Source organism: Populus euphratica, unplaced genomic scaffold (genome assembly GCF_000495115.2).
Source record: "Populus euphratica unplaced genomic scaffold, PopEup_1.0 scaffold2184.1, whole genome shotgun sequence".
Taxonomy (NCBI): domain Eukaryota; kingdom Viridiplantae; phylum Streptophyta; class Magnoliopsida; order Malpighiales; family Salicaceae; genus Populus; species Populus euphratica.
The window spans coordinates 15,574-26,748 of record NW_011502024.1 but is presented as its reverse complement, the minus strand read 5'-3'; the positions used below and the strand labels follow the sequence as shown (position 1 = coordinate 26,748).

General features: G+C 31.3%; 1 protein-coding gene across 1 annotated transcript; it reads left to right on the top strand.

Moving 5' to 3' along the window:
• Positions 1-5,445: 5,445 nt before the first annotated feature.
• LOC105118753 (UDP-glycosyltransferase 73D1-like) lies at positions 5,446-7,289 on the top strand. The gene has a single exon (XM_011016770.1). It carries the CDS (start codon positions 5,509-5,511, stop codon positions 7,066-7,068), a length of 1,560 nt encoding a protein of 519 aa, XP_011015072.1. The 5' UTR covers positions 5,446-5,508; the 3' UTR covers positions 7,069-7,289.
• The last annotated feature ends 3,886 nt before the right edge of the window (positions 7,290-11,175 follow it).

The following is an 11,175-nucleotide window of genomic DNA, read 5'->3' as shown; positions in this document are numbered from 1 at the left end:
AAAGTATTAAAAAGTGAACAAGATAACAAATACAAAACATGTTAGTATCAAACATTAAAGTCCATATTAAGTTTACACTATACTTATTCTTACACCATTAGTGTAACCTTTTCACCTTGACATAATAAACTTAGTTAAACATAATAAAAGAAAGAAAAATAAATAAATAAAATAAGAACATAAATAAGATGAAAGTTAACTAAGTAAATGAAAGGAAATGAAAGGCATAAACTTGATATTAATGAATGCAAAGCATAAACATTACAAAAAATACAAAGAGAGAAAGTAAGAACATGATCTTGATCTCGAGACCAAGATACCTAAATGCTTGGCAAATGCCTCCTTTTGTAGGCCAAAATTGGGAACTATTGATTTGATGACTAATTAATGAGTGGGTGACCAACTCTTGACTTGGTGACAATCCTTATCTTCTCTTGTCCGCCCAAAACGTCATTGATAACTTCAAAATTGGAGCGACTTGAAAACATGAAAGTTGTAGGAAATTGTCTCAGTTTTCTTGTGTAAACAATTCAACTCATTTCAACTTCTAGAACTCCAGATATGGCCAAAATACTAAACAGTGCTCGGGCTGGAGGACAGATCCGGACTTCTTTGTTGTTGCAACAATTTGGACTTGAAAATAGCCTTTTTAGATCTTGGGCTCCATATGCAAGTTGTAGGCCTATGTCTTACCTTTCCATCCATATAAATTGGACCTAAATCGGAGATCTATAGCTCCAGATATGACCCAATTACCGAACAATGTTCTGGTTTGGATTGCACCGACATCTCTTTTCTAAGTTTGGCCATCTTTTATCCTTTCAATTTCAGTTCTTAAATTCATCAATCAATCCTTTCATTTATGTGATAGGCCTACATTTAAAATAAATATTTACCACAAATTAAAGATATCTTATATTATTAGATATATTATTATAAAACATGCTTTAGTTAAGGAGTTATTGATACTTCAAGTGCAAAATGATGATATAAAACCTTGATAAAAATGCACTTTTAAGTACTAATCACACCCCCCAACCAGCTTATTAGTAGTCCCTAGTAATCAAAGCGTTAAAATACAAAAACAATTAGCAAATTCCACAAAGCAAGGTATTCATCATTCAACTTCCATTAATCTATCCAAATAAACAAACTCTCGTTAAATTTATATACCTCCTCAACACCTCTTAACAAGATATTAATAAACCTTTCTTTTGTGCTCAATGTATCAACACATACTTATGGGGCTTTTATTGGAAGAAAACAAAATTTTTGTTCTAATCTTTAAGGTTAACTTTGTTGGGTTGGGATTATTAATTTTATCTTTTTTTTTAATATATATATATATATACATATAATTTAAAACACCATGCATCTTTAACCTATGTAACGAGCTTTCAGCTAATGACTCTTAGACCAGTTGGTCTTAGGGCATTTGGTGTTAAGACACCCCTACGAGCTTAGTAACTTGGGTCGCAGATACTGATAGGTAGATAGTGCAATGCTTGATTCCCTTAAGCTTTTCTCCTCAACTCATATACCAAGCATTGAGCCAATAGCTCCAAAGTCAGTTGACTTTAGGGTATTAGGTGTTAAAACACCCCTTCGGGCTTAATTGCTTAGGTTAGGGAGGCTACGAAACCAAACTTATCTACATTTTTATTATCATCATTTTTTCTTTTTTCTTTTTTTAATTATATACTATCTTGACACGACTAAAAGATTGATGTCTTCTCCCACTTTCTCTTAGTTGTTACCTTTAACAAAAGAACATAAATAATGTAATAATCCAATATGCAACCAACAATCATATGTTTAAAGTGTGTGTGTGTAAATTAAGGTTTAAGAATACATGTTAAATAAGTATATGAGCAGACTTAAGTGATAACAATGCGAGAGTTTGTAAATCTGAATATTTCAAGAAGTATTATGATAGACCTTGTTACGAATGATTACTAAGATATGTCTCAAGAGTCATAAAAGTTCTCCTTACTCTACCATCATAATAACAACAATTTTGCACATGTTTTATGAAATAGAAAATACAGCTTTTTTTTTTTAGCTACTACCCTCTCCCCCCAACTAAAACAAGACATTGTCTTCAATGTTTAAAGGTAGAAAGATAGAGTATAGAAGATATCACCTGAAATAACAAACACTGACAAACCTGAAACACACTAAAACAAATATAAATAACAACAAAACACAATAATAAAACCAAATGACACAGAGATTCACAAATGAAGGCTCAAATCCAATCTAAGCTTTTTACGACTTTCCTTAGTTGACCAATTTATGCGACTCAAGGAAGGATCAATTACAGGAATGAAAGATTGTAGTTGGCCAATCAATTGTTCAGCAGTAGCAGCAAAGATTATGATTTGTCGTGCAGAAGATGTTAGAAATTCCTGTTCTGCAGCATGATCAAGAAAAGACAACAACTTATCATAATAACCATTAACATTTAACAAACCTATGGGTTTATGGTGAATATGCAGTTGGGCCCAAGAGGAAATATAAAAGATCTCTTCCAATGTGCCTAGACACTTGATAAAGTAATGAAGGCATCAACATGGTTAAACATTGCATTCATTCAAACTGACATTGTGGAGACCTGAAGTTTCTCTTCAATTATTTTTCCAATGATGTCCCCTTGTGCTAAAGCTTTGGGGACGACCCCCAAAACTTGACTACCTCCCATCTTATCTTGGTGACAATCCTTATCTTTTCTTATCTACCTAAAACGTCATTGATAACGTCAAAATTAGAGCCACTTGAAAACATGAAAGTTGTAGGAAATTGTCTCAGCTTTCTTGTGTAAACACTTAAGCTCATTTGGATTTTTAGAACTCCAGATATGGGCCATATACTAAACAGTGCTCGGGCTGGAAGACAGATTCAAGCTTTTTTATTGTTGCAACAATTTGGACTTGAAAATGGCTTTTTTAGATCTTAGGCTCCATATGAAAGTTATAGGCCTATAATGAAAGTTGTAGGCCTATGTCTTACCTTTCCATCCATATAAAGTAGACCTAAATCTTGGACCTAAATCTGAGATCTATAGCTCCAGATATGACCCAATTACCGAACAGTGTTCCGGTTTGGATTGCACCGACATCTCTTTTCTAAGTTTAGCCATCTCTTTATCCTTTTAATTTCAGTTCTTAAATTCATCAATCAATCCTTCATTTATGTGATACGCCTGCATGTAAAATGAACATTTACTACAAATTAAATGTATCTTATATTATTAGATATATTATTATAAAATATGCTTTAGTTAAGGAGTTATTGATACTTCAAGTGCAAAATGATGATATAAAACCTCGATAAAAATACACTTTTAAGTATCAATCAATTATGTGCCAATTTCTTTAGTATTGTGGTATAAAGTGTTTTTTAAAAGTAATTTTACTTGAAAAATTATTAAAATAGTTTTTTTTTTTTTTTAGTTATTAGCATATCGATATCATTAGAAAAACTAAAAAAAAATATCAATTTGATATTTTTTTTAATACCAAAACACTTTTAAAAAGCATCCAAAAACACAAGCTACTACTCTTTCCAATGGATTTGAAATTATAAGGTTCCTACCTTCACATGTAATTATGAAAATTGACTACCAAAGTATTTGTTTTTATACTTCAACTTATTTTTTGAATTATTTTTTCTTAAAAAAATATTGTTTTTCAATGATTTTAATATATTAATATTAAAAAAAATATCTAAAAAAAGTTATTTTAGAAATATCATATACCAAGTTACTAAAAAAAATACAAAATCATATCATAATGGTATATTGAAATGACATCCAAAATCCCACGTTAGATAACGAGTATTTTATCTTTAAAAAATGAACACAACAAAATATATAACATTGCTGATTTTAGAATCCAAGCCATACCAACAAAATCAAAATTACCCCTTATATGAATAAAAAGTTGTTATATAGTTATATCTTTAAAATTATTAAAAGGTTAGGAAAAACCTGCACTTATATCAAGAATTAAATGGCAAGCTCATTATAAAATTAAGTATCAAGTTGTTTATAATTTGACGTTTTATTTTAAACTTGAGACATCAATCTTTTAGTCGTGTCACATCTCTTATTTATTTTATAAAAAAAAGAAGGATAATTTTAAAATATAAATTTATACTTAAATTCATGAGATCATCTCTTATTTATTTTATAAAAAAAGAAGGATAATTTTAAAATACATTTTTTATTAATTAATTAATAAAATCAGATTTTATATTCACAAAGTCACTGATAACAAGGAATATTTGAAAAAGTCGAATTTAAATCAAGATGGATAATTTAAAATGTTTTTGAAAATGCAACTCAACTTATATTTTTTAAAAAATTAATATTTTTATTTTTTATTAAAAATTATTTTATTATATGTTTCGATTATTTCAATGTGCTGATTTTAAAATAATTTTTTAAATAAAAAATATTATTTTAATATATTTATAATAAAAAATAATTTTAAAAATAAAAGTAAAAGTAAAGAACTAGGGTGTCGCGTGTGGCACGCTATCCTGGGCATTCACGAGTCAATCAAACCAAATTTTAAGTTTGAGAAAACTGGCGCTATGTAATTTGTCTTACTGGTGGAATCAAAACGGAGTGGTCAACGTCAACTCAGCGTTGCATGCGATAATGGGAGACCTGCCATGCCAGCGCAAAGCTCACAGGATTTTTTACTAAATTTTTATTTTATTTAATTATTAAATATTATTGATTTTTCTCTTAAATCTTGCAGTGGCCTTTCAACAGTAAGATTTTTAGTGATTTTTTTTTATATATTTTATCTAATGCAAAATTCTTGTCCGGCACTATAGCACTCAAATTCACGAGAAACTAAGAAAGAAGAGATTATAATTAGTAAAGGTGGCATTAAAAGTGAGTTTATATTCTGTAAACGCAGTTTTAGTGGAGGGAAAAATTAACAATAAGGGCACAGCCCACGGGTGAACAGGAAGTCAATTACCCTCCGGGGACGAACTATGGTGGTTGAATTGGGATGGTCGGGACGATGATGATTCTGCTCGAACAAACCTCCAACTTCCACTAGCAATCTTACCTAGAAGTACAAGTTTCAATCATTTGTTAATTTATACAACAAAAATCTTTTTTTTTTTAACTGCTCAATACGACCTCCGTTAAAAAAAAAGAAAAGAATATATAAACCCAATTAAAGAAATAGCTAGAGTTGTAGTTAGAAAAATAAGCCCATAATATTGGTTACTGGGGGCGAGTAGGTTGGGTTAATTAACGACTGGCAACATGCATGTGATCGCACCTCTTCTCCCGGCTTGAATTCAAAATCATGGTATGCATGCATTTACTCAATCAAAGGAAAATCCCAGGAGATGGGTCAAGGAAGTAAATTTAGAGGACATTATTCTCAACAAATATATTATACGTTTGCTATATAATATGTAATCAGAACTGGGAGTTGATGACTTATTCAAAGTCAACTAAAAATAATAAGACATGGCAACATGGGATGGAGAATCATTCATCCTTTTCTTTTCCCTTCACCACTTTGCACACATAGAACCATTTCCAGCTCTGCTGTAATGGCGCCCCCAATCTCTAGCCCACTGCACTTCGTGTTGATCCCACTTATGGCACAAGGGCACATGATCCCTATGATAGACATGGCCAAGCTCATTTCAGAGCGAGGTGTGACTGTAAGCTTGGTCACCACGCCTCACAATGCATCAAGATTTGAGGCAATCATTAATAGAGCAAGAGAATCTGGGCTCCCTATTCAGCTTGTACAGATACGGTTTCCATGCGAGGAAGTTGGGCTCCCTATCGGCCTCGAGAATCTTGACACGTTACCTTCAAGAGACCTGCTGAAGAAATTCTATGTTGCAGTCGCTAGGCTGCAACAGCCATTAGAACTCCTTCTTGAACATGCGAAACCTCCTCCAAGCTGCATAATATCAGACAAGTGCTTATCCTGGACATCCAAAACCGCTCAACGTTTCAACATCCCCCGGATTGTTTTTCACGGGATGTGCTGCTTTTCTCTTTTGAGTTCTCATAATATCAGGCTTCACAAAGCTCACCTTTCAGTTACTTCAGATTCAGAACCTTTTGTTGTTCCAGGGATGCCACAAAGTTTTGAGGTAACAAAGGCTCAGCTACCGGGATCATTTGTTAGCTTACCTGACTTGGACGACGTCCGCAACAAGATGCAAGAGGCTGAATCTACAGCTTATGGGGTTGTAGTTAATAGTTTTGACGAGTTGGAGCATGGTTGCGCTGAGGAATACACGAAGGCTCTAAAGAAGAAAGTATGGTGCATTGGACCAGTTTCTTTATGTAACAAGAATAATTTAGATAAGTTTGAGAGAGGCAACAAGGCTTCAATTGACGAGAAACAATGCTTGGAGTGGCTTGAATCTATGAAGCCAGGGTCGGTTATTTACGCTTGCCTCGGTAGCCTATGTCGCCTAGTGCCATCGCAGTTAATAGAACTAGGTTTGGGTTTGGAAGCATCTAAACAACCATTTATCTGGGTTGTGAAAACTGGAGAGAAGGGTTCTGAATTAGAGGAATGGTTCGTGAAGGAGAAATTTGAAGAAAGAATCAAAGGAAGGGGGCTTTTGATAAAAGGCTGGGCTCCTCAAGTCCTCATTTTGTCCCATAGAGCAATTGGAGGATTCTTAACTCATTGTGGTTGGAACTCTACAGTTGAAGGGATCTGCTCGGGGGTGCCAATGATAACATGGCCTCAATTTTCTGAGCAATTCCTTAATGAGAAGCTAATTGTTGAGATTTTAAGGATCGGTGTGCGAGTAGGCGTTGAGGTTCCAGTGAGATGGGGAGACGAAGAGAAAGTTGGAGTGTTGGTGAAGAAAGATGAGGTCAAGAAGGCAGTAATTACGTTGATGGATGCAGGTGGAGAAAAAGGCAAGAAGAGGAGGAAGAAAGCAATTGAACTTGGAAAATCGGCAAAGAAGGCTATGGAATTAGGTGGATCTTCCAGCCTCAACTTGTCATTCTTAATCCAAGATATCACGAAGCAACAAACTCAAAATAAGGGTTAAATATGGTTGGAGATTGGACCTCAAGCTCTAGATCGCATTTTATTTAAGTATTATATATGAGTGGATTTTCTTGTCCTGTGATGCAGATGATTGTGATTATAAATTTATAATTATAATATATGTTCGTCGTCAGGTTGCTTCTAGGTAATTTCTGGGTATTTGATGAGGTGTGTTGGGTTTTGACAATGCCATTAACCATGATTATAAAATTTCAAATTTTCTCTCCGGATGTCAATGGTCATTTGATTCAAATAACAAATCTCCATTTCTTCGGTTCTTAAATTCAACCTCATACTCGTGAATAATGCATGGCCTCAGCACGCATACTTAAAAATTAAATTTGATTTTATAGAATTCCAATCCTTTTAGCTACTCATTTAAAATAATTGTTCTGAAATTCATTTCACTTCTTTTCTTTATCTAAAAAAGAAAAATTAACAAACACAAAATAAGATGAGAAATAATAACTAATGTAATTTAAAATGGATCGATAACTACTACATCTTGTGCATTAATTTATTTAAAGATTACAAAATACTCTTATTTATAAAAGGTTTCCTACGAAAATAAATAAATGATGTTTATTTAATAATAACCTACCACGCCTTGTGATTATAATAACAAAGTATCATTGAGAATTATTTCATGGACAACATATTAGTTAGGAAACTCTTATGTTAGATTATGAGTGAAAAATAGGTAGAAGTTTGAAAATATTAATGGTTGAAGTATACATAAGAGAATAAGTTTACCATCAATTAATCAAGGCCAATCTCGATAAGTTCCATACCTAACCCATTAAAAAACTTAAAACAAATATCGCCTAGATAATCTATGAACGTGAAATAATATTCTCTCAATTCTTTTTTTATTTAATGAAGTATCTACTTATATATTTATCATTTGAGGTAAACATTGGAGGCTTTGTCTAATACAAATGGATGCATCCATTCAAAAAATTACGGATTACACATGCGTTCTAATTAAATTTTTAATGTATTGTTTTTTAAATTTAAAACATTCATTTAATTTTACGCATTTACTTGTTCAACCTAAAGAAAAAATTTAAAAACAATATGCATGTTGAAACTTTGATATATGAGACTTATACTGTTGACGAGATCTAAATATTTATCTCAAACTATTTTAAGCCTCAATTGATAACAAAAATCAATTGTGTTCCAAGACATAATGACAATGCATAAGTGCCTTCAATTGAAAATTTGTCAATATTTTTCTATCCTGGATGACATGTACCAAAAAATGCAGTGGGAGAAAAATACTTGACAAAATAGAATTTAGACATAAACATAATTATATGTTATTTAATTACCATGAATTGATATAGTTTTATTCTATAAGTATAATATTAACATGTTATTTTTAAATACCTTTTCTCATACTTTCATAAACTAAGAGATTAAGAAATCCATCATAAGCAACATCATCAATTTTTATTATCTCAAAATTAATAACTAAATCGTAATTTTTTTCAATTACGAGATGGACAATTTACAATGTTATTAGTAGTTTGAATTTACTATATTTGAGTTCTAAAAAAAAGATCAAGTGTTATTTCTAGTATTTTATCAATGGATGTCTTTTATATTGAAGAGTATGATTAAGGTAGAAAAAACTTATAATAATAGAGTTTGTGTTAAGGGATCAACTTCTAATGAGTTTGAAGTTGATTATTATGGGAAACTAGAAGAGGTTATTGAATTACAATATTATAATGAGAATAATAAAAGTATATCTTTTTATTCAAATATTATTAGTATGATAACACTAATGGATAAATCAAAGTAGGCTCCCATCATAGGCTGGTCAAAATTAAAATAAAGACTAGACTTTATAACGTCAAAGATGTAAACCCAGCCTAAAACTGGTAAATCAATGCAAAAAATGGTAAATTTCAATTGGAAAATGATAATTTAGATGTAAATTTGCTATAGATGGGGATGAAATTTTTTTAGTAATTTAACTTAAATTTCAGATAAAATAAAGTAAAAAATTGATATGCGGAATTCAATCTAGTGACGAATTGTGTAAATTTCCCAATCAGGTAAAATAATTATGTAAGGGAAAACTTTTATAAATTAGGGAAACAAAATTTGATACAATAATAATAATAAAATGTAATTATAAGAAAAATAATATATGATTTTATGTGAAAAAAACATTGATTGTTGGTATAAGCCTCGTGTAAACTTACTTTACTATAACAAAAAGTGGTGAAAACTTTGAGAAAAGTTTTGTGATGGTTATAAATGGGAGTCATCCATGAATTATTTTAAAAATAATGGCTATTTAAGTAAATAAAATGGTACATAAAATTCAGATTTTTAGCGTAAAATTATATATAGTCAAATTTGATGGTATCAATCATATTTTACAATCCGATCGTTGGATCGAGCTGAAGTTATATGAGCAATCTCCTGATGTTCAACTTTTAAAAATTTACAGCTTGTTACCATAACCTAATGTTCAACTTTTAAAAATTTATAGATGTTCAGCTTTGAATTCACAGCTTGTGCTTTTAGAAGGTCTAACCTTTTGCTCCCCCACTAAAAAGGGTCATTCATGCTTCGCCCCACTGATATACTACTTAAGATTCAATTCAAAAGGCCCTAGCCTAATCTTAAATTTGGATATGAATTAAAATATGGTGGGGATGCAAATTGCCTAATTTAGATGACTTCTTTGGGAGCCAATTAAGTATCTTTGACACGACTAAAAGATTAATGTCTTCTCCCAAGTGTAGGAGTGTCGAAGTAATAAATAACCCAGCAAGACCGGGGTCGAACCACAGGGAGGTGAATTGTACAAATTATAAACAACAACAATAGTAACAATAACAACAACAATAATAATAGTAGCAATAATAATACTAATAATACTACTACTAGTAGTAGTAATAGTAGTAGTAGTACTAATAATAATAATAATAATAAAGAAAAAGAAGAAGAAGAAGAAGAACAAAAGTTGATGAGAACTTTGAGATGAAAAATTAACGTAAGGATTAAACAATGATAATAACAAATGTCAAGGTTAGAGGTTCCACTAACATTTGGTACAACAAATGCTTGGCACTTTCATAGCCCATACTGTATGGTATAACCGACACCTGAGCTATGAAAGGAACTTGATTTGTTGTTAACATAAGTTATAATCATGAATGCTTGACGAGATTTACAAGTATTAGCATTAATTGAATAAGATGATTAATGTAATCATGTTAACAATATATAATCTGATTGGAACCTCCTTTGTGTGTGGTTTCCAATTCAATAATAAGAGTTTATACTATACTTGTTTGATATACCATTAGTGGAACCTCTAACCTTGACATTTGTTATTATTATTGCTTAATCCTTACATTAATTTTCCATCTCCAAGTTCTCATCTTCTTCTTCTTCTTCTCTTTCTTTATTATTATTATTAATATTACTACTACTACTACTACTACTATTATTATTATTATTATTATTAGTATTATTAGTATTAGTATTATTATTATTATTATTATTATTATTATTATTGTTGTTGTTGTTGTTATTGTTATTGTTATTGTTGTTGTATTATTGTAATTTATAATTTGTACAATTAACCTCCCTGTGGTTCGACCCCGGTCTTACCGGGTTATTTATTACTTCGACACTCCTGCACTTGGGAGAAGACATCAATCTTTTCGTCGTGTCATACGGCCTTTTCAATTTTATGTTCTCCAATAAAGCAAGAAATTATGGGACAACCAAGAGGGTCTTTATATTTCAAAGCATTATTGTTCTGAAGAATGACACTTACTTGTTCGACTAAAAAGGCTTCCTTTTTCACTTTCAATTTTCACTTCACAGTGCATAGATCTTTCAAAAATTTAGCATAGGAAGGAACATGTTTAATAGCATCCAGCAAAGGTATATTGATTCTTACCTGTTTGAAAGTTTCAAAGATTTCAGAGTTATGATTAACTTTCTTTTTTTTGGTCAGGGCATGAGGAAATGGAAGCGCTAGTAGGGAATCAGTCTTTTCTTTGCAATTTTCATATTCAACCCCTTTCTTATCCTCAAAGATTGACTCATCATCTTTCTCACAAGGTTCAAGAGT